The following is a 24,028-nucleotide window of genomic DNA, read 5'->3' as shown; positions in this document are numbered from 1 at the left end:
CAGGAAACAGAATAAAAGATAATGGACTTTAAAGTTCAGAAGAGTTACAGGGGAATTTTGTCTGATCTCCTGTACATTACAAGCCAGACAATAAAAGAGATTATAAAGATTATTATTATTATTTTTATTCAGACTGACAACATGTAAATATTACTTCTATTACAAAAAGGGGGTTTTATTGGACTAAAGGAATAATTTCCATTGAATACAATTTAATGATGAGACAGAAATTCTTCCTCATTTTTAACTAAAGTTATCTCTCTAGAGAACTGTTTGGGTATGACTTGAACTCACAAATGCTGGAGGTGACCTTACAATGCAGAGACAGTTTTGGCTCTGAGGCTTTTTAAAATGAGGTTTGTTTTAAGGAAAATTTAATTATTTGTTTCTTTGAACATAATTTTGCAACATCATAGATAAATATTCAAAGAAAACTGGAATCATTATCCAGTTTTCTTTTATTTAAAGGAAGAACAGAATGTCTGCTAATTCAGGCAGCCAGGTAAGCCACAGACGGTAGGCTCCGTGTTTCAGAATAAGACCTTCAACTTCACAGAATAAAGGTACTTTTCTATAAGGGTATGAGTAAAGGAGAGCAATTAAAATGATGTAGCATTATGCAGCCAAGCAGGTATGACATAGCATGGCTGTATTATTTATTAAAGGAGATGCTTTGTTTGTTGCATTTGCCTTAACAATATGTGACTAGTAATTATCCTTGCTGCCTTCCTGATAGTCTTACATAAGCCTGTATACCTATATTGAATGCTTATGTATATAGTATAATCCTTCTAGTCTGGATACAAACTTAGTCTTCTAATACCTGGAAAGTTGATGTAAACTGAACAACAAGGAAACATAAACAGTCGCTCTTTGTTGCAAATCACATCACTACCATGCGTTCTTTTATGGAATCCAGTTTTATTAATGCAAATTTGCACTCAAATTACTTCTGGAATATAAAAAAAAAATAACCAGCTCTGTCAGCAAATCAGTAAGAATCATAGAATAATCAAGGTTAGAAAAGACCTCCAAGATCATCCAGTTTAACAGTCCACCTACCATCAATATTTCCTCACTAAATCATGTCCTGTAGTACATTTAAATGTTTCTTGAACACACGTAGGGATGGTGACTCAGCCATCTCCCTGGGCAGCCCAAGAAGTCTATTGAAATAAAGGAGACTGCAAGTTGTGAACTGTTGACAAATGCACCACAAAGGGCCTAAAGCCTGACTGTCCCAGGACACACTTGTACACCGCCAGGCTGGTGTGGCTATCTTGAAAAAAATAATGGAAAGCATCAAGTAGATGTAAGAGTGAAGGAAGTTAGCTCTGTCATTGCAGTATCTAATTATAGGTGATGGTGCAGAGAAAAGTTTGTATCGCAGAGTCCTGAGGATATTGGCTGTTGTAGTCACCAAGCCACTCTCACTGATATTTGAAAAGTCATGACAATGAGGTAGAGTCCCTGGTATAAAAGGCAACATCATACCCATTTTTAACTAGCGTAAAAAGAGTGACCCCAGGAACTACCAACCTGTCAGTTTCACCTCTGTGCTAGTAAAGAGCAGATCCTCATGGAAGCACATGGAAAACAGGAAATTGATTCGGAAGAACTAGCATGGCTTCACAAAGGGCAAGTCTTGTTTGACAAACCTGGTGGTTTTTTATGATGGTGTCACTGTATCAATGCACAAAGGGAAGAGCCACTTGACTTCAGTAAGGCCTTTGACATGGTACCCCACAACATCTTCTTCTCCAAGTTGGAAAGATATGGATTTGATGGATGAACTGTTCAGTGTACAAAGAACTGGCTGCAGGATTGAGACCAGAGAGTGGTGGTCAATGGCTCAGTTTCTGGATGGCTATCAGTGGCAAGTGGCATCCCCCAGGGGTCAGTGCTTGGACCAATAATCTTTAATAGCATTATTTATCATTTATAAAAACACTTGGATTGAGTACACCCTCAGCAAATTTGCTGATGACACCAAGCTGTAGAGCATTGTTAACATGCCTCAGGTAAGGGATGCCATGCTGTGGAACCAAGACAGGCTTGAGAAGTGGGCCCAGGTGAACCTCGTGAGGTTCAATAAATCCAAATGCAAAGTCTTGCACCTGGGCCTAGGCAACACTCACTGCAAATACAAGCTGGGAGATGAAAGGACTGAGTGCAGCTTTGCTGAAAAAGACTTGGGAGTTCTGGTGGATGGGAAGCTGGGCATGAGCTAGCAATGTGACCTCACAGCTCAGAAAGCCAAATGTATCCAACTGCATCAAAAGAAGCATGGCCTCTAGGGTGAAGGAGGTGATCTCGCCCCTCTATTTCACACTGCTGAGGCCTCACCTGTAATACTGTGTCCACATGTGGAGTCTTCAGTGTGGGAGAGACATAAATCTACCGGGGTGCATCCAGAGAGCCACAGAAATGATCCAAGGGATGGAACACTTCTCCTACAAGGACAGGCCAAGAGAGCTGGGGCTGTTCAACCTGGAGAAGAGAAGGTTCTGAGATGACCTGATAGCAGCCTTTCAGTATCTAAAGGTGAGCTACAGGAAAGAAGGGGACAGATTCTTTAGCAGCGTCTGTGGTGATAGAACAAGGGGAAATGGTTTAAAGAGGGTAGATTTAAGTTAGATATGAGGAATAAGTATTTCACAGTGAGGGTGGTGAGGCACTGGAACAGGTTGCCCAGAGGTGTGATAGATGATCCATCACTGAAGATTAAAAATCTGGGTGAGGCTAGTTTGGGCCCTAGGCAAACTGATCTAGCTGTAGGTGTCCCTGTTCTCTGCAGGTGAGTTGAACAAGATGACTTTTAAAGTTCCCTTCCAACTCTAAGGATTCTATGATTCTATGAAAATAGCCATGTTTTGTTTCTGTTTTTAATTGTGAATGCCTGTGGAGGCTCCAACATGCTTTGAGCTGTGGCTGAGGGAAATATATTTGTCACTCTACAGTACCTGGCACTCAGATCCCAACCTCACTTGTTTCTGTGGCATGTGTACCTCCTGACATGCACAGCAGTGGTGCCTCATGTAGGATGCTGGTTTGGGGATGTGCTAACCACAGGGCTGGAGAACTATTAACCCTTCTGTAATAACTAGGCTTTAAAGCACCCCCTTTTGTCGCTATCCTATCTACTTTGCAGCTTTTCAGTCTTCCTCTATATATTTAACACCATCGGAGGAGGGCTTTTTCCCTTTGGTTTGCTGTAGCTTATCACCAAACAGTGAAATTGGTTTTCTCAGCTTTCCTGGTACTCTTCCTCGTCCTGGCTATATGGATCCTTTGCTCGGAGGTCTTCTTCATCACAGGTACTTGAGACACAATTGGTGGTTTTCAGGCTTCTTTTATTTGTGAAATCTGAAAAATTTGATACAGTGAAGTTAAGCCTGCTGGCTTGTTCCTCTTACCTCTCTCTGACCTCCTAGTAGCTGCCCATGCTCTATAAATACTAGTTATAAAGCTGTGACTGTTGGTGTACAAGTATTATATCATTTCTAATGCCACAGTGACAACAAAGGAGACTCAGGACAAAAACATATCAGTAAACCCACAGAATAAAAATGTAGGGTGAAAAACTACAAAATCCCTTCTACAGTCATACTCACTTTATTAGAATACTTCATACTTCAGCAACATGTGCCTTCTCTTTTTTGAATGATGGTGAAAATGAGGCAGTTTTCTGGTAGGTGCTTATGAATGTGCTTCAGATGATACAGAATTCAGGTGCAAATTGAGCAGGCACATACAAAACTTCCCTTACATCTGGATTTAACGAAATACATCATGGAATGATTTTCAAGGAATTCAGCCCACTCCGATGTCAGATTGGATAGAACTATTGCCAAACTCATTAGCTTTTGCAGATGTGTTTAAAATAGAAAGATGCTCGCAGTACTAATTTTAATCAGCAGTATTTCATTCTCAATACTTGTTCACTACTATGACTTACTTTCTTTGGAAAATTCAGTCTGTGACAAGACACAGACACAGTTATGTGTAGCCCAAAGCCCTTTTCTGCTCTACTTCCAAGGCAATGTCTGTGGACTTAACTATATCCACTCATCCACTGAACTGCCTCTATCCAAATCTATATATACATCTAATGCTATGCAGTTGGATGGCAAATTTCCGCTTCAAGAAATAATGTCATAAGCCTCGCTCCTTTAGGATATATGGATTTCTATGCCAAGGTGAGGTACCCAGCAGTCAGAGACCACACTGTAGCTGATGAGCTCTCTGTTTTTCCTCTTATGCCACAGTGTAATAGCCATATCAGGGGCAAAGAGACTCAGAGCATGGTGCGTCAATACAGCATTGAGTCATGTGACCTTTCTAATGAGGAATGTAAGAATGTAATTTTACAATTCTGTTTTTTAATAGCAAAGACAGGAAACAAATTAATCTCTGAGGGTACAAACTATGCTGGAAACATCAGAACTGAACAGATTTTGCAATGTCTTGATTTCTCTTAAAAGTGACCCAGCACTACAGGCTGCAGCCTGCAACAACTGGGGAGGTAATGCTTTTGCCTATTAAGGAGGTGGAATAATATATATATATATTCATCTTCTGCCCTTTTCCTAAAGGTTTAATTCTCTTTTTTAAAAACAGACTATGAGAACAGACTTCCAAATAACTGCACAGAAGGATGGAGAACCACATTCTGATAAAATATTTTTCAGCCACAACTTTAAAGCCAAGCCTAGGCAAAGACTTTTTGAATATTTAATATTTTTATCTTTTTAAGGTTCATGCCTTTTTTTTTTCCTTTGAGAATATTAAGAAGAAAACTGAAGAATTGTGTATAAAATTATCCTGCTGCCAAATTATGTATTCCCAGAGTTACCAGACTCAAAGGCTGTTTTCGTGATTGAACTTTTTGTCTTACATCAGTGGCTGAGCTACGGATCTTATAATATTTAAGTTTTTTTGTGTGTTTTATTCTGGATCATTGCAGTGGAAAATCTTAGATGTTTATATATTGAATAGTAAAGCTCCTGTTGGTGCAACATCTTGTTTAGGTAGAAGTTTTGTTTCTGGATTTTTGCTGAAGGGATTATCCAGCAGTCTGGAGAGTAAATGTATCCGTGTTGGTCCATCTTGGAGCTCCATTCTTGTAAAGGTATTTCATACAGAATTGTGAATGTAGTAGCTAATTGAGTGAACTTTTGGTTTTATGTGAACCTTTGGATTTTTATGCATTTCTGGGGCAATACGAATGGAGAGAAAGTATTATATGTGAATGCAGAAGCAAAGGTTGCTGCAGTATACATTTCTCAAAGCAGCCTGTTGGCCTCTAATCTCTATCTCAGATGCTGAAGAGTGGCATCCAAAGTGATTTGTCAGAGCTTTTTGAGCACATCCATCTGCTCAAGTCTCCTGCGGAAATTGAAATTCTTAATTTGGGGCAAGTAAATCTGTAATTGGTTTCAATATTGCTTGGTCGGTATGATCTGTGCATTTTCTGTTTGTAGCTTTATGGGGACAGAGATCACTAGATTGCTGATACTCATTTCAAATTGTTTTTAGAAAACCAGAGTAAGCATGAAAATCCATCACTGTGCACAGTCCTACCCACATCCCCTGATCCCGTGATAATACAGATGTGATACTACAGCAAAAGTTATTTCCATAGCACACAGCCCAATCAAAAGCTGAAGGTCTGAAACTCTTCTTACTTTCCATCTGTTGTTCCCATCATCCCACTTGCTGACATCTTGAGAACTGTGTGAGGGATAAAGGAATCTGTGGGGTGGCTCCCTGGAATTATGCCATGGGTAAATTTGATGCTAGTTACAAATGATGAGCCAGGAAAGGAAAAACATTGGAAGGCTTGGAAAAAAAATAAATCAATATTAGCTAACAATCATCTCCAGGCTTTGTTATAGCGATAACACACACAAATGAAAGAATGATAGTGGCTGAACTTGGTATCATTTCAGCTGCTGTTCTGCTCATGTTGTGCATTGCAGTATCATGAGACATACCACAATGGTTTTAAATCTGAAAAGTGCAAGCATCAGAAAACAGCCCTTAGCTGAACAATTTCCAGTTGATTTCACTTCAACTGTAGTGAAGGAACAGAGCTAATGCTGGCATACCACATTTCCCTCGTATGCATAGACAGAAGGAAGCTAAATGCTGTACCTGAAATATTTGGTCTTTGTATGTTTACATCCTCACTGGAAGCTTCAGAAATAGGACTTAGGCAGGGTGATCCCTTCAACCTCTAGACGGTTGAGGAGGGCTCAGAGGAGCTTGAAAATGGAGGCTGCCACTGCTGCATCAGAGTAGTGGCTGGTTAGTCTGTCCCTGGCATGCTGCTGCTTTGTCCCCTGCCTGAAGCAAAGGCCACAGATACCTTGTTTATCTGCATGCCTATACTGTGCAATCTTTGCTCCTCCAGGGATTTTGCACTTGGTCTAGAAGGAACCTTGGGCTCTCCCTCACCTTGTAGCTTAGGAGAGGTTGGCTCATGGTTTGCTTAATAGATACGGACAAAATAGCTAAGACTGTGTCAAAGCCAAGAATGCTGATAATTATCCACTTCCAAAAGTATTAAGAGTAATAAAAGGATTAATGAAATTTTAAAAATCATAAAATTGGTCTACTCAGCAAAGTGTTCTTGAGGCTTCCTTAATTCCCCTTCTGTTCTCTCTCTCAGCACATCCTTCTTTCCCCCCTTCTTTCCTTTGTGGTTAAGAATGGTTAAGGAGCAATTTGCTTCTACAACAGTGTAAATACCATTCATATTCAGAAGGAAACTACTGATGTGGTGCATCCATTTCAGCAGTGGATGACTTTGATTCACTAGAGCTTGGAGCAATGACTACAGATGTTAGCTCCTGCAATGGAGATGCTACATAAAGCTGTTTCTCCGATAGCTGTCAGAACTATGCATTTGTTAAGTAAGTCACAGGGAAAGTGCTTCTCACTCCTAAAGTGTGCCAGGTTTGGTGCTAGACTTAATTGAATGACTGTCTGACATTTTTTGCATTCTTTTAGGCCTTTGTAGTACTAGTCACTGTGAAGTAGATGGATTTCGCAGATTGCTTCTGATGGGGAAAGAAGATGGTGAATATTTCTACTGTTCACTGCTACAGCAGTCAGTAAAGCTGAGCACTGCTGATTCTTGCTATAAGGCTGCATATGGAGCAAAAAGCTGTATGATGTTCATCATACACATATAAACAACTTGATGTAATGTTATTTTATAGATACTTCATGATTATGTTTCAGATCTCTGTTTTAGTGGTGTGTATTCCTCAGTGCTGCCAGCAGAGTCAGCCCCCAGTCTTTGGTGGACTGAGTACTGGTAGGCCTCACCCTTGTTTCTGGTTGTTATTCTGTGTATGTGTCACCAGAACATACTAATTTTTATCAGTGTAGTGAACCAGTCATATTTTTGGTTCCACTCTTCCTGGAGTATTGACCATCTAAGTATTTGCATTGTCTTGCATCATTCCTCCAAGCCTTAGGTCCCAGTACAGATTTTCTCCAGCTGAAGAAAGCAATGTTTCCAAAGGGAAGTGCTAGGGAAAAAATCTATTCTCCTAAAGTAATTGCACTGAAGTAGAGCTGAGTGTTTTTCAAGGGACTTTGTCCTACCATGTCTACCACTGTGGGATGAAGCTCCCCAGAGACAACCATCAGTTCTCCATTCCACAAAAAAATATAAATAAAAATAAATTACAAAAAAAAAAAAAAGGGCAAAGGGAGGTGGAAAATATTGCCTGCACTGTCCCAAAATCCACATGTCCTTCCCAGAATGTCATGGCCCAATGGTATCATTATGCATGGTGAAATGGTGATACCTCAACACTTAATAGCATGTCTTCTGCACAGCTGTGATTCTCCAGGACTACAGGTTTGCCCTGGATCAAGTGTGGGCACACAATCATATTTCTGTCAAATTAGCTAGGGCATAGGATGATGAAGATTGTGTCAGCTTTGCGCTTTTATGTTGGCTTTATGCTTGCTTTGGGAGGAGAGATATTATCTGACCTGGCAGAAGGTCTGAGCAGTAGAGGCAGCGATACCTCATCTGGCACAAAACCTGTCAGTACAAAATTAAGTCATCATTTTTCTTTATTTGAATTGGCAGTGTAAGTTCATTCTGGATCAGCACTTTCATCATGTGTCTGGCAGCATTTCTGACAGAGCATTAATAGCCCTAAAGTGGGATTTACTGAGTTGTGTGATCACAAACTTACTGTTTTAGTTTACTTTGATAAGAAGGTAGGGAGCTAGTGGGTGGTGGTGTTTATCAGGTTTTGGAATGCTCCTACCCACGACAGTTTTCTAGTTAGGAACAGTACTTCCTCCCTGGTGGTAAAACCTTCAAAGTTCCCATCCATCCAGAAAACCCCACCCCAGAAAACTCATGGATTAAGGTTCGTATGTAACTTTTGACACACTCCCCCAAACCAAACCTTTTGTGTAAATGAGAAAAAGAATCCTTCTGAAGTGTAGAAAGTCAACATAGCATAAATCATTATTTTGTTTGTTCTGTTGCGAGACATGTTGAACAAGAAGACAGCACCACACTTGTGAAATTCTCCCATTAATCCTACTGGAGTAGGTATGTCCAAGTATCCTTTGGATCATGAAAAAACACTTGAACATATTCCACTGACTAAAGTGTAACACTTCACTAGTTACAGTAAGGATGTTGCTAGGCATTAGCTCCAAATATCTGAATTACTTTTTAACTCTTATTTCTATCTCATTTTCCAAAAATAGTATGAGAAAGAGTGGTTTAAAAACATAATTTGTCTTCCATAGAATAGAAGACATTGTCTGAAAGTTTAGTCTTTCAATACTTCTGTTTGTTTACTCCAAGGATTCATTAACAAGCACTCTTTTACCCACAGTTTCAGCTAAGCACTTGTCTTTTGTTTCAGACCCAGTACATTCTTGACTGAGGTAATGCCTACATCTCTTAGGCCAGGAATGTATTCAGATTGGGTACTGAAAAAGGGCAGGAGGATAATACCTGATTCTTGGTAAACACAGGGTGAATTTCAGCTCAGCTTCCAGATTCCTGTGCTCAGAGGAAAGAATTAGGACTGCTTGTTGTAACACAAAATAATCAGTTTGTTAACTAATTTAAAGCTTCACGTATGTGCCCTCAAGTCCACTCAAAACATGTTGTGTATACAAATATAATCTTTTAAGAGTGTCTTACAGTAAAATTGCATCAGTTTAAGCAAGACACTACTGTCTTCAATATAAACAGTTTTCAAATTCTAGAAGCAGCTGCTGACGTGTAGGTTTTTTTACATGGATGCTGAAAAGGACCCTGGTTCCTACAAAGCTGTTAGGTGAGCACCTAAAAATTAAAGAAGCCTCTGCACAGTGATTACGAAAAACCTCATCTGTTCCACCAGAGAATGCTCCCGTGTGCCTCATGCAATGTTAGCATCTCACTTTTTCCCAGAACCTTTTATTTTACATGTGAATGCCAGACAAGCACAGTTTTCTGAAGTACATTAAATAATTTTTATTGAGTCTGCAATTTCAGGGACAGAGCTATAATCTCAGTCCCCGTTACCCACACACTGTTGTGTGCTCTCATATTCTTTCATTCACTCAATAAATGAGCATTAACATGGAACATTTATTAGTGATAGGAGGTGATATTGAAAAAAACCAACCCTATACTCTCAGTTTTGAAAACAGACAAGTCTTGTTCTCACTTGCAAACACACTGCTTTTAGCAATAACCATAGTATGCTGAAGGATAAAATAATTCTCCTGAAGTTCTGGAGATGGTACGTGAATAGTTGTCCTGAAAGAAAGAAGTGGAGAGCACTGAGAGCTTTTCCATATTAGCAGAGTGAAAGGTGAGTGATTAATGTTTTAGACTAGAAAGAGTTACTCATAAGAGGGAGGGACATTCCCAAATCTCCAACTGGAAAGAGCCTCTTAGGAGGCCTTTGTGTCTGAGGCTTTTTCTGTGAGTGTGTATGGACAAGAGCCTCCCTGCAAAATGTCATGGCAGAGGTTGTTTGGACACGTTGTTGCTTACTGACACTTTAATTTTTATCACAACGACCCTTCTGCATAGTTAAAAAAAGGCATCACACAATATATACGGATACGTATTTACAGAATAAATGGCAAAAGAGGAAATTAGATACAGTGACAATTATGTCCAATCATTAACGAACAAAAAGATCCCTTGTGCCGACTCAGGGGTTGTTCAAAGTTCGTTAAGCAAGTCCTTTTCTCTGCACATCGGTTCTCTTGTTTTGCAAATGAGAGCCAGCAGGATGTCTCAAGGCAAGAAACAGATGCTCTCCTTTAAACCATGGTCATAACCTTCAGCGAGGCAGGTTGGAATCTCCTAATCTTTTTCTTTAGTGCCTTTGAAGCTTTGATGCGGCAGATTTTGGGCACTGGAGGAAGAGGCTTGGAAGAGGCTTGGACAGTCCCCAGTTGTCTGACTGATCCTTCTGGCCAAATCAGCTCGCTTTCATCCCCCTCATCGTAGTCAAGCGCAAGGCTGCTACTGTTACTGCTGTCATCTGAATCACTTTCACTGGACTCACTGTCCCCAAAACGGTTAGCTGTGAAATCGCTGACCTCCCCTTCGCTTGTCTCTGCGATGGTGGAGTGGAAGAGGGAAGCACACTCTGCCGAGTACTCAGAATGGTCTGACTCGCTTTTGGCGTAAGCTCCATGGTGACTCTTGGAACGAGCCCTCATACTGACAGTGCGCAGGACACCAGCTCTCCTTGCTGGCTGCCTTGGTGCACCTACTCCAAAGCCACCAGCGAGGCTGGCCCCATGGCCTTTGGCAGAGATCTCCACCGTGGACTGCCACTTGCGCTGCTTCTTCTTGTTGGCTGTGTCTTCACAAGTTGCTTCAAGGGAATAGAGCGCGTTGGCAGAAGCTCTGTAGAGCTCTGGCCTGGATGGCACAGTGGGGAGCTTGACCTGCACGGGGAACAGGCTAGACTCTGAGCATGACCTACCAGTCACATCACCAGAGTATGAAGGTCTCCGGGCAAGGTTCTTCACTCCGTGTGGTCTGTGGGGCTGATTCCAGTCAGCAGGCGGCCTGGCAGCTCCATGGGTCCCTCTCACCTTTTCTAAGTAAAAGGCTTGCTTCCCAGGACGTAGTACCTTTTCACTGTTTCTCCTCTTTATCTTCACTGCCTTTGTTTTGGAGCTTGCAAACTTGACTCGGACTTGGTGGGATTCCGCAGGGACAAACTGAGCGTGGACGAACTCACCCCGCGCTGCTCTCTCGTGGCCTCCAGCATTAGCCAATTTGGCACTGCTGCATTTTTTGAGGGACAACTTTTTAGGTGGGATGGCTTTAGCATTCCAGGTACAAAGGCTGGAGTCCTCCTGGCACAGCTGCGAGCACGACGAACTGTGCTCCAAACTGCTATCCGTTGCTTCTGCCAGGGGAGAGCCCCTTGCTGCAGACTTGGCAGGATAACAACTATTCACAGCTGATGGTTCTGTGTCAGGGAAACCGGACGGCTGTTCTTCATTCACACAGTGCATGGCCTCCTGCAGCTTGGCACATTCCCCCTCCGGCAGTTCTCTCTGCAGCTTTCCTTCAGCTTTGTTACTTTCCAGAGAGCTTGCTTGTTTTTCCAGCTGGCTACTGCTGCTGTTAATTTTCACTCCTCCGGCACTGGGGGTTATAATGAGTCTCTGGTGCATTGTGGCTGGCTGGCTCTTTGTTGAAACCCGCTCACTGGCATCAGCTCGATTGTTCCCTTTGCATCTTGTCAGCTGCAGTAATTTATTGATGTAACCCCCTGGCTTGGTTTCAGGGGTTGGCCTAGTCCTAATCAAGGTGGGACCTGTCACACCAGGCATGGGTTTGCTGGGGGAAGCCTGGAGGTCTGCTTCTGTGGATGTCCCCATCAGGGAGAAAAGGGGACTTTGTAAAGCCACTGCATGAAGGGGGCTTGGGTAAGGGTACACATCAATACCATTCTTGGAGACCAAGTCATTCTGGAACTTGGGGTCTATGCTGAGCAAGTGTGAGTCTGCATGGCGCAGAGGCAATGAGGATTTGGGGTCTGTCTCTTTCTGGAATCTAGCATCTGCTGGAATGAGTCTTTCCAAGTCACCTACAGAGTGGATGAAAATAAATAACCTAATTAAATCACAAACGATTACACTCAAACTGGCTTATGTTAAAAACACTGTTTCAGAGGATGTGCCAACTTTTACTAAAATTAGTATAATCAATGCAGAAAATAGTTTCAGTCCTCTAAGAATATCGAATTATCTCAAGGCTTTGGTAAAACAAAGATTAAAATGCATTTTATTGCCAGTGATAAAACTCATAACTTTGCAGGAAATTTTATTTGTCCTACTTAGATGAAAGTAAATCTGTATATATATAAAAAAATGATCTAGAATTTTACAGTCCAACAGGAACACACACAACACAAAAAAAAAAAAAAGAAAAAGAAAAGGTTTTTTTATTTCTTAGTAGAGGTGAGAAGTGAATTCAACAACTATACACCCTGATGCTAAATGTCAGGTAAAATTATTCAATGCAACACATACAGATTTTTCATTCTTTTTCCCCAGGATAGGAGAAAGACTTCCCATGACTAAATGATTTTTTAAACTCAGGAAGAAATTCCTGATATTTCCAGCATACGAAGTGTTAATGGTGTGTGTCTGTGTATATATATATAAATAAAAAAGTGGTTACATTTTAATTCCAGCTTCTCCTCCAACCCTTCTATCACACATTTTAGAAAAATCTAAAGTACTGAACCAGCTGCTTTAGGAGGACTTTAACAGACACAAGCTTATGGTTTCTTAGTCTCTTTGTGTCTGGAAGCTGTATCATCCTATAGACCACAGTGATGTGATTCTACTTTTCTTCAGCCTAAAATCCAGTGAAACTTCCTAACCAGATCTCTAATTTAATTTGCTATAATTGCCAGCCTCGCACCTTTCTCAAGTAACTTGTTTTATACTCAAACTTCTTGTGACATTTAATTCCAGAAATAAATATTCAGAGGCTTTACTAACAGGCAGAAAATTGGGTTGGCTGTAATTCTGTGAGTACATTTTTAGTAAGTCTACCTTAAGCATACAGAAAAATGGACTAAGAAACTTTCTTATTTTGACAACGAAAAAAGATATCTAAGGGCAAGTTAATTTGACTGCTGCACTTCCCTCTCAGGAACATTTTCTACTCTGTGAGAACCAAGCTGTGTTTCAGGAGCAGGACTGCTACATCTAGAGAAGTCTGCCAGTAGAATGCTATGGTGCTGTGTTACCTCTGGTACCAAGCGTGCAGGAACTATCTGCAGTTAGCTTGGATTTCTTGGTATGACAGCACAGATTGCACTGCAAACATTCTCAGCTAGCTAATTTCCTGGCTGTTGACTCTTGCAGCCATGAAACCTGGGAATTACTTCCAAACAGATACTTCAGTTGCAGTGACTACTTCTGTCCTGTTAGAGGAAGCTTTTGGAAGAATTAAAATCTGGAGTAGTCTGCAATGCCCTTCCTAAGGAGCTTACAAACCTGCTATAGCAAAGATCAGGATGATGACGTCTATCACAATATAATTACATAATTATAGGCAAAATTTAGGAAATTAATGGCAGTGTGCAGTGATGCTCTTTTTTGTTTTATTTTTACATTCCGTGCAGCATAGAAGTGCCACAAAAGAGGTGGTTTGTTCTACCACAAACTGATTTTTCCTCAGCATTATATTAAAGAGGAAGACAAAACTCAAACATGTTTTAGCTCAAACAAAGCATGCCTTCCTGTAACAGAAGTGCAGACTTATTACAGTGAGATGAGAAAGCACCAAGATCACAAGCCTTTCACAAGAATAACACTTTGACTCACTTCTCTGAAACACTGTCAACTTTGCAGGAATTGTTTTTCCAAGACTACACTGAAGTAACAATCCCTTTACTTATGGTTCTCATGTTGAAGGAAGTAAGAGGTTGTGGCTAGGAAGAAGGGAGCAAGAGGTAGGAAAGAGGAAGGAGAACTACAGGTGTGTACCCTCACCCTGCCCTCACTAACATTAGCTATCCCTTTATCTACTGGTCTACCTCCATACCCAAAACCCATAAAATACCCCAATTGCTAAGAATAAAATGTTGGAAGAAACAGAAGCTTCTGATACAACAGCAACTCTGTAATCTGAACTTGGAAGACATAGACCACTAAGACCAGCTCTGCTCACTAGCATCTGAGAAGACATGAGAAGATTGTGCTTTCATGCTTCAATTTACCACAGTCGCTTCAAGTGTGTCTGCACAGGCAGGTACATCATAGGTGGTCTTCTGCTCTAAGCAAGCCAGAGGTAAGCTAGGCTAGGGTAAGAAGCTGCAGAAATCACTCCAAAGAGACAGTCATTGACATTGTCTATGACTTCACTATTTCTATAAATATCTATATTGAACTGCCTCGCATCTGGTTGGGTCACTCTAAGAACTTCTCTAACATGAGGCTGTTCTGAGGCCATAGAAGGACTCGGAGTGAAAAGTAATATGGTGCTACTTAACAGATCAGTAAACAAGAGACTCAAAATATTACCAGGTTCATCCATTACATGTAAAGGTGTGACATAAATTCATAATTGATCCAGTATTAGGGCCAAGTCTGGTTTCTAGATAAGTTGATTAACCTTTGGTTATGAAAATTACGAAAAAGAACACTGAATATCCATGTTAATTTCAATTAATGTGGCTTGGAAAAAGAGTCTTATCATACTCATTTTACAACAGATTGAGAACACAGACAGTAAGACTAGAAGTGGCTTTTTCTCTCAAGATTTGTTGTAAAACTTGACAACTCTAATACTGAATTCACTTCATATTTTTCAGATATCCCTGCACTTTCACACGAAGCATTTCAAATATGCAATTTTTTAAATTTCAGAAGCAGGTAAATTAAAAAGTTATCTAGGAATTCATTACAATTTTACCTCATGCACTGAAATACTTTTCTGTCACTAACTGCATACGACTTCGTATTTGTTACTGTTTAAAAGTATCCAAGTACGAGACAAGTGAAAGAGGTACAGTAAATGGTTTGGCTCTGTGGTTTCAATTCTTACTTTGCGTATTTAAAAAGAGTACTTTATATTGATTACACTAGTGGTTGTATATTGCTCTCAAAGTAATAACCAGGACTCTGACCTTCTCCTGAATGAGTACCAGTTCTGCAATTGATTACCTGTAGAAACCGGCCTTGGTCTGGACCTGGCAGGAGTCCCAGAAACGTCTGTGCTAGCTGTAATCCGACATCCATCACTGACATAGGTTCCCTGCTGCTGGAAGCTGGTGTTGTGAACAGTAGTTTCATCTGCAGACTTGGGTCGGTAATCAAACACGCTGAGCCTTGCCTTAGGGTGTTGAGAGTTGGGCAAGAGACTGGTGTGGGAGGAGGAAATGGATTCACTGTACACAGAGGTACAAGAATTGGAGAGTGAGCAAGAACCACCATCGCTCAGGTCGTAGAAGCCTGCAGAGTTTAAACAAATAAGAAAATATTACTGATTTACAGTAACTAAACGTACTCAGAAGAATAAAGAGAGAAGATAAATTTCCATTTGCTACTAGCCAAAAATCTAAATTTGTGATAATTTATTTGGTTAAATTTTGCAAAGGCATACTCCAGATCAGCTATGCTTTACTGGGCTTCTGCGTATTTACTTAGGCCTTGAGCCACCTCAGCACAGACATGCACATACAGTTCTGAGGGTGAGATGGGGCTAAGTGTAGCTCCATCATGCTCTGTTCTTCATTGGAGAATGTCTTTGGTGTCTACTATGTAACTGATGTAAAACAGGACCATCATATACTGTTGAAACTTGTGGCAGGTACATATAAACAGAGTTTGTTTGGGAAAGTAGGTGAAAACTAGCCTGTGCTCAGAGATGCCAGTCTGTTACAGCTGGACTATCTAAGGGTACAGAATGGAGATTATCTTCCCTCCTCAGGTCTTACAATCACTACCAACTAAACCCAAAAGTTTTAAATAAAACATTTATAAGTTCAAGATGAGAATTTTAATTATTCCTCAGTGGGTAAAACAAACAGCAAAGGATGCACTTTGCTTTCCAACTGTGTTTATGCCTAAGTGTTCAACTCCTGAACACTCCTGACACAGCAACTTTAGATTAGACCTGAGGAAACATTTTTTTTCTGAAAGAGTGGTCAGGCACTGGAATGGCCTGCCTAGGGAGGTGGTTGAGGCACCATCCCTAGCGCTGTTCAAGAGCGTTTAGATGAGGTGTTAAAGGATTTGATTTAGTAGTTGGGTAGGGATAGTGATAGGAGGATGGTTGGACTAGATGATCTTGTAGGTCCTTTCCAACCTTATGAACCTATGAACCTATGAACTTGCACGTTTAACAGCTACCCCAAGTATGATTCTGCAAATCCGTATGCATATCCATATAAAATAAAATGCATGATTAAAAACTATTGGAAGAAGTAGTTAGTGGTAAGATTCTCCATTTCTACTCAGCTGTTTATAGCTATTAATAGATAGTCCAGTTATAAAAGATTGAGGATTAGCACTCTATGCAAATCAGAGCAGAAACCTGAAACTGCCTGTTTCTCTATCTGAGAGAACTTGAGTCATCAGACTGCTGGGTTGTATTTTTCTCGGTGTCTTTTAATAAAACTGTTTCATTTTTCTATAAATGATGAAATATCCATAGTGGTAACGATCTTCAAGGCTTTAGTTAGGTTCAAGATGTTGTAGATTCAAGCAAAGTACTGACTTGGTAGTTGCTCTCCTTTTCTGCCAAGTACTCCAGCCACTTTGCCATTCCCCACTGGACAAATTAATGAATTAATAAACCTGTACCCTCCTTCTCTTTCCATTCATGGCTAAAATATCATTTTTCAATCAAAAGTTTCTATTAAAAAAAATAGTTGAGTCATACAGCATTTTCCAAGTAAATTCACTTTCCAGGAAATTTCCCATCACCTCTGTGTTTGCAGTCTATGCAAGATCACTACTCTCCACCTCAGCCCCAGGTCACTGTTTCAGATCAGAACAAAAAGAGTTCTGCTCAGCAGTTGACATCTTCAGTTCTGCCCATACCATATCCCTGGGAATAAACGACCAAGTGCACATTACCTGAGCTGGGGCGGCTGTCACTGTCCAAGTATTCACTGGAGGTCTTACTGACATCCAGTTTCAGCTCACTTATTCGCTGATCAAGCTGATCCAGGTGGCTTTTCAAGCCAACATCCTGTCTCCTCAAACGAGACTGTTTATAAATCAAGAAAAGAAGGGGAAAATGAAGAATAATCACAGTTAGAATCTCAGCAGAAAAAATGTGAATTCAGGCCATCTGTGTTGGACAGATTCTGCACTCACAAAGTATTTTGCTTAGCTAGGGACTGTTGCAATTGGCTCTTTGTAATGAGCATGACATAACAGACAAGTACAATGAATTTTTTTCACAGCATATATTGCCTTCTTCCCAGCAAAACATTTTCTCAAGATGTGTCATTCTGAATATACTATTTTAACCTTTGTTTCCTTGTTTGGTTTTAGTTGTTGTTGTTATACTTACGGCAGGGACTGTGGCACTAAGGAGGATGGCAATCTTTCCACTATTTAACAGATTGATATATGTACTGCACTTTTCCATACACTGCCTCTGGGCAGAGGATGAGATAAACATTATGAATTGCCTGAATGAACTCTATCGGATACTTTCTGATGAATGGAAATTACTAAGCATAGGTACACAGTGATATCCTACTGGCACACAAAGTACACTCAGCATACTGAATTCTGCAAAACATTTATTCTGATGACATCTCTTTATAATAGAAAGGGCACATTACACAAATTGTGCCATCTATGTTGCTGAAAAATTCCCTTGCACATCTTGTGGCTGGCTACTTCCACACATTTTATGCAAGAAGTTGGCATTTTTAATTCTGCCATGAAAGTGACTGTACTTAAAACAAGTGATGTCTCAAGCTTGCAAATAATCCTTCATTTCCATCAGAAACATGGCCCTTTGCCTACTACAGTCCCTGACCAGGCTTGATCTGAGGTAACAGCTCCTGCAGTTGCTTCCCTGACAGTTATGCAGTCAGCTTAGTGGGGCAGATGGCCAATCATTAGGGTACCAGCCAAAGAACCGCAGTAAGTTTCTGTCAAACTTCTCACATGGCACCTGGCAAATTATCTAAGCCCAGATGCTATTTAGGCAGCTTATAATTACATCATGCCTAGCCATGCACCCTACAGAACTCTAAAGAAAGGTAGTCTCTTGAAGTTGGTCGTAAAGTTGTGCTCGTAACCTTTGTGAGGCCAGGTTTCCATTCAGTAATGGCAAGAAAAACATTCTTCCTGAAACACTCTTGAAAAGGATTCTTCTTTATGAGTACATTTCACATTTAAAAGTGTAAATGACAGTTCTAGCAGCATTTCCAACCCCTTATAAATAGATAAATATGTAGACCCCTGAAAGTATCTACAAAATTAAAGAACATGCAGAAAATGAAAATCAGTATGTATATATTTTCACCTCCACTTTCCATATGTTATGACTATTCAGCTTTTGAGAGTTGCATTATTAGATTTCTCCTCAGCTATAAATACAAAACACGAAGAAAGAGAAGATCCTGCAGCAATCAGTAAATGATTAGAAACTGAGACTCAAACAAAAGGCAAATGACAGATGCCCTGGGTTTCACAAGGTTGCTGATGCTGACAAAAAAGCTAAGTATTTTTTGCGTATATAAGACACAAGAAATAGAGCTCCGTTTTGCTAGTGTTGCACATCTAGAAATGTTTAAGCTCAACAAGTTCGTTACTGCTTTGTAGAAAAACAGGTGGTGATTTTCACACTTCCTGTTTCATATAAACAGAAGGAAGACTGGGATAATAAAGGAGATTTTCTATCCCATCTACATGATGAATGTATGACCTCCTCAATACTTCTTTATTTCCTTAATGGTGAAAAAGCAAAAAACATGCCATGCCTCCTTCAATCCCACCTACTCAGGAAATCATGGCTGGAATTAATTGCTTAATGATTAATGTTTTGCCAGCCAAACCCTCAGTCTGTGGTTTCTGATTAATGACGGAGAGGCCACAAGGCTCTCAGGTATTCAAAGATTATTTATTATACCTCCAGGTTCTGTCTGAGCTTTCACAGCATTTTAACCAACACACATGATTTACATCATCATCTTTAACCCTTTTATTGTGTCTCACACCACTGGGTTTTCATGTTTCTTGCAGACTTCATAGCTTTGATCTTTCAGCTAACTCCTTCTGCGCTCCAAGACAAGAAGCACTTCTCACACTGGTTGGATAAGGACAAGAGTGTGTTGCTTGAGGTTGTTGATGTTCTAATAACTACACTAAGCAGCACTCAGAACAACAAACCCTAAATGTGCTTTCTCAATTCACAACATGAATTTTATATGAGACAAAACCTGGTGGGTGAAACCATCTATTTGCTTTGGGCAACACAGCTGTGAAAACTTCTGCACACTGTACAGTGCAGGACCAGTCTTTTCAAATGAGCTTGTGCTGTTGATAGACTACAGTTCTGGGGAGCCAAAACTGGGATATCATCATTTTACAAAAGGAAGAACACTCTTCGCAAAGCAGGTTCCTTTGAGTCAAAGGAATCGGCACTCAAAATCAAGGCACCAAAAAGCACTGGTTGTGTTTGACTATTCTGCTCTTCTATTCATCAGCTCAGTTCAGCAGGAGGGTTTGATATATACAGCTATAGTTGTAGACTAGCACCCGCTGATTTTATTAATCCAATTACATTTTAGAATGAAAAAAAATATAGCATTGATCTTACCTCGGTCTGTACATCTATAAATCTATTCACCCTTGGGTCTCTTCTAACTGATACTGCAAAGCAGCCAGTTCCAGAGGACGATTAATCTCACCCATCTCAGAGCCTTATTTTGGTGAGAAATGAATCCCTCTGGAAGCACCTATTTTTCTCAGCTGACAATAACTTTCAGTTAGTTTACTATTCAAAATATACATTTCCAGAATGTACAAGATGTTTTCTCCCATTGAAAACTATTTAAAGGAGAAAAAAAAAAGTGCAAAATGCAAGGTACCAAGTGTTTTATTTTCTTTTCAGTCTAATTTCTGTCCTTTCTGTACATTTTCACAACACCACAGGCTTGTGAAACAAAATCGTTGGATTCTAATCAAATCAACAAAGTTTTATAAATATATTCTCTGTGAAAATGAAATGATCAAAGTCTCATTTCTTTGTACTGTCTGAATTCACATCTCTCTCCTGTGGGTCACCATGATAAAGTTTGGCCAATAGACTTGCTTAGCACCTTTGTGATCATTGGTGGCATCACATCTGCTTCTTTTCCCCGTCTACTACAGGTAACCACAATATCTTGGAGCTATTAGAAGATCCCCCGGCCACCAAAAAGAGCCATTAGCTAGGGCAAAATTTTGATTGCTGGGGCTACAGAAAGCTTGTGGCTTTGCAGCCTAGGGCACACATCTGGATAGGCTTGCTGCTGTGGAGGAGACTGGGATGCCAGAGTGACATCCACAAATGGCTCCTTAAGCATTTGATGGCTCTGCTCCATCTGCTCCTCGTGCAGTGCTGGTAGCACTCAACCCATCAGGAAGCCTCTGTGCTTCAGCTTCTCAACTTCCCATCACAGCAGAAGCCTGGACTGACCCTTACTGATCTTGTATCTGCTCCTTGTAAGCCTTGAGCCAGCTCCAGCTGATAAAATTTCCCCATTTTATGTTGCACAGACCAAACCTCTTATGAATTCAACTACCACCATACAAAAGCCCAGGGCTACAACCCTACTTGAAACTTGGATCAAGATACACTGCAAGGCAAAACCATGTTTACACTGTTAATGAGTTTCTCAATCTGAAAGCTTACTTATAGAGCTATGATCACATACTTCACTGTCCCTGGGCCAAGAACAACAACGATGAAGACATAACACTCCTCGAGCAATACTGTGCTTTGCATTCCCTGTTGTTTTTAGTTTTAACTTAATTTCCTGTGATCGTGAACAAAATTTTCAAAGGTTTTGACTGCAATATGCTGCCCACAAGGCACCAAGGAACTTCTTTCAGCCTGTTGTCTCAGTTCCTAGGACCTGTGGACAAGTAACAGTTCTCTGAAGACCGCATGCTCACTTACGCATGTTTTAGTATAATGCAAAGTTGAGGTCTGCACCTCCATTTAAATACGTCTGCAATTTGCAGAGAGAAAAGCAACACTAGAAGGCTACCGAGATGCCAGACTGGAAGGCTTCCAGAGCCACGGGTCAATCGGAAGTGCTTTGTACAACAACCTCAGGCATTCACACACAACCGCAGTTTTGTGGAAGAACCTGCCCCTGGTTTGATGCAGTTCTGAATTGCCCCACTCAGACTTTACCAACAGTTCCCTCCCAAGCACCCCCAGAAGGTGTTTCCCATATTGCACTGGTACGTACTTCTGAAACCATCCCTCCCCAGTACTGAAGTGCTCTCACCCTCTGAATCATGCAGACCCAAGGGACCATTTCTTCCATTTTATCGTCTACTTTCTCCCATGCCCTTGAAAGCCTTCTCAAGTATCAGTGAAGTTAACAGCATCATAGAATCGTTAAGGTTAGAAACAGACCTCCGAGATCACCTAAACCTGACAAGATAATCTAGTTTCAGTTCTTATATGAAAAATACTTAACAAATGAGTAATAAAAGCACAACGGCTGACATTAAAAACAACAACAACAACAAACAGCCACTCCGGTCAGAGGTCACTGGGTGTTTCTGTTAACCCAGTGGCCCCGGACGGGCAATAAATACTTCCAGTTCTTTTTTCTTTTCGTTAAACGTGTATGAAGTGGAGTCATTAGTTAACATAATGGGTGACAGGTAATCAGGCGGCGGCAGCCCACTCATTCTGCGGTTTTTCACTTTAATCACGGCAGGGCCTCTACCGTGATCTCGCATCTGGCGGCTCCAAAGGTTTGAGCCAACCTTCTCCCGAGCTGCAGCCTGATAAGAGCTGTGATAGCAGCACGCGTCTCCACCGTGTTCACAGCCGGGTGATAGCTGACAGCAAGCCTAGCACCAACACTGAGAAGGAGAGACCGGAGATTACAGAGCTGTGCAATTGCCCGCATCGGATCTTAAAGCTCTGACCGTTGTCTCACTTTGGCAACTCGTTTCATACACAACCCAGTGGGTTTTTTTTTCTCTCCCGACAGCGTGCAGGCAGCAAGGGTAATCCTTCAAACACGCTGCAGCATCGCTCCGCGCCCTCATCTCTGAGATCTCCCCTCAGCACCGCGGCCGGCAGCATCGCCCTCCCCGCACGGAGCCGCAGTCGACACCGCGCCCAGGTGCGCCCGTTATAAGTCGGTGCTCTTCTCCCCCGCGCGTCCCGTCTCTTACCAGCTGCTCCTTGAGGGCGGTGAGCGTGGCTTCCAGCCGGAGCTCCTTGCTGTGCGCGCGCGGGGGCTGCTCGCCGTCGCCCGCCGGCATAGCCAGGGCGGCCCGCACCAGCTCCCGCTGCTGCTCCCGCAGCACCTGGAGCTCCTGGAGGCCGGCCAGGGCCGCCTGCAGCCTCTCGCCCACCCGGCCGCGATCCCAGCCGCCCGCCCGCGGGGCGCCCAGCAGCATCCTCAGCGCTGGGCCGCGGCCATGGCACTGGGGCGGCGGGGAGGCGGCGGGGCTGCTCCCGCTTCGGGCCGTGCCTGCGGCCAGGGCAGCCCGCGCAGCTCCGCTCCGCTCCGCGGCTGGCGGCGGAGCGAGTGCGGCGGGGCCGCGGCGGTTCCTGAGGTTTTGGAGGAGAGGTGGGGAAAAGGGGAGGGAGGAGGGCTGCAGCGCCCGGGCTATCTCTCGGGGTGGATACGCCTGGAGAGCAGCCAGTGCTCGTGCGCTGCCTCCTCCCCGCGCGGGGCGGCTCCTGCCTGCTCCTACCCCTGCTCGGGGGCAGCCTGTATCTCGGCCCCCTCCCTGTGGCGGGGAAGGGCAGGGCGTCCTCCCTTCGTCCTCCCTCCCGACGAGCTGGGGAGTGCCCTTTCCCACTGGGAGAGGGCCCCCGCCGAAAGTACAGCACGAGCCTGCTGAGCTGCTGTGTAGCAGTGTCTCCCTATGTCCTGGAAGAATGTGCGCGCTGTTTGGGGACGTTTCCTGCACAGAGCATCACTGAAAATGCGGATGTTTACCGCCTCCCTTCAGGCTCTTCGGTTCCCGGCTGAAGCCTGTGGCTCAAGTGCTGGACTCGTTTGCCTCTCGGCGGCTCTGCAAGGTGTGCCCTAGCCTGACATTGTCCGTATGAAAATAGGGTGAGGAGGATGTCGATGCGGTGAGAGCTCTCGTATAAAATTTCCCTCACAAAACATGCGGTACTTGTAACTCCATTCCTTTCCCTGTTAATGCTTTCATGTCAGGCACATGCACAGAGGATTGGCACGTCTCCTCACTCTCTAGAAATCAACCTAACTGTGTTATCTTATCACAGACACTTACTATCTAGTACTGAATATTCAGTCATCTCTTTGGAAGCATAACATCTATTTTGTGGGTTCAGTGTGTCTCTCAGCCTCCCAGATAGTTACGTCCAGGGCTCAGAATTTATTTTAAATGGGTTCTGAAAAACATTTGGGCACAGAAATCCAAGTCTGTGGTGCTGTTTCTACCAAGAGATGCTGCTGTTTAAACTTCCAGAGACAGGCAGCTGTGGTTTCTCGGGAGGCAATAGGTTTGGAGGCACCAAAGCCTGTGTAGGTTGTTTATTGTAAAGCAAAGGAGAGAAAAAGCCCTGATGCCAGGAGTCTGGTGAACGTAGTGGAGACTACACTGAAATAGGAAGCATTTGAATTTCACAGAACCTCAGATAACTATGTTACATTCAAGGAGATTCTAATAATTTCAGGAAGGTATATGGTTCTCTGCAAAGCAGTGAATGCCATGCATGTAACCTATCTGCCTGTGGTTATCTCCTTTTGGACCTTTGATGTATCCTTAAAAGCTAGTGTACGCTAATTTGAATGCCACTTGACTT

The 24,028-nt window shown here is 42.2% G+C and overlaps 1 protein-coding gene across 1 annotated transcript; it reads right to left on the bottom strand.

The window, feature by feature from the left end:
- Nucleotides 1–9,496: 9,496 nt before the first annotated feature.
- On the bottom strand, nucleotides 9,497–22,641 carry DACT2 (dishevelled binding antagonist of beta catenin 2). Its single transcript, XM_065730883.1, has 4 exons — nucleotides 22,414–22,641; nucleotides 17,119–17,251; nucleotides 15,202–15,489; nucleotides 9,497–12,107 (listed from the first exon to the last, which is right to left on the bottom strand). Exons 1-4 carry the CDS (start codon nucleotides 22,639–22,641, stop codon nucleotides 10,315–10,317), a joined length of 2,442 nt encoding a protein of 813 aa, XP_065586955.1. The 3' UTR covers nucleotides 9,497–10,314.
- Between the last annotated feature and the right edge of the window lie 1,387 nt (nucleotides 22,642–24,028).

The sequence above is a fragment of the Cyrtonyx montezumae genome, unplaced genomic scaffold (assembly GCF_038088225.1).
Source record: "Cyrtonyx montezumae isolate F1298 unplaced genomic scaffold, pur_monq_1.0 scaffold_0, whole genome shotgun sequence".
NCBI lineage: Eukaryota > Metazoa > Chordata > Aves > Galliformes > Odontophoridae > Cyrtonyx > Cyrtonyx montezumae.
Note: the sequence above shows the minus strand (reverse complement) of the source record. Positions and strands in the feature narration are given on the sequence as shown.

Excerpts from the sequence above, each read along its gene's own strand:
- DACT2 (XM_065730883.1), bottom strand. The coding sequence starts at position 22,641 with ATGCTGCTGGGCGCCCCGCGGGCGGGCGGCTGGGATCGCGGCCGGGTG. Across the intron at positions 15,490-17,118 it reads TGACAGCCGCCCCAGCTCAG|GCTTCTACGACCTGAGCGAT; the intron begins GTAATGTGCACT and ends TAAACTCTGCAG. Across the intron at positions 12,108-15,201 it reads ACCAAGGCCGGTTTCTACAG|GTGACTTGGAAAGACTCATT; the intron begins GTAATCAATTGC and ends TCCACTCTGTAG.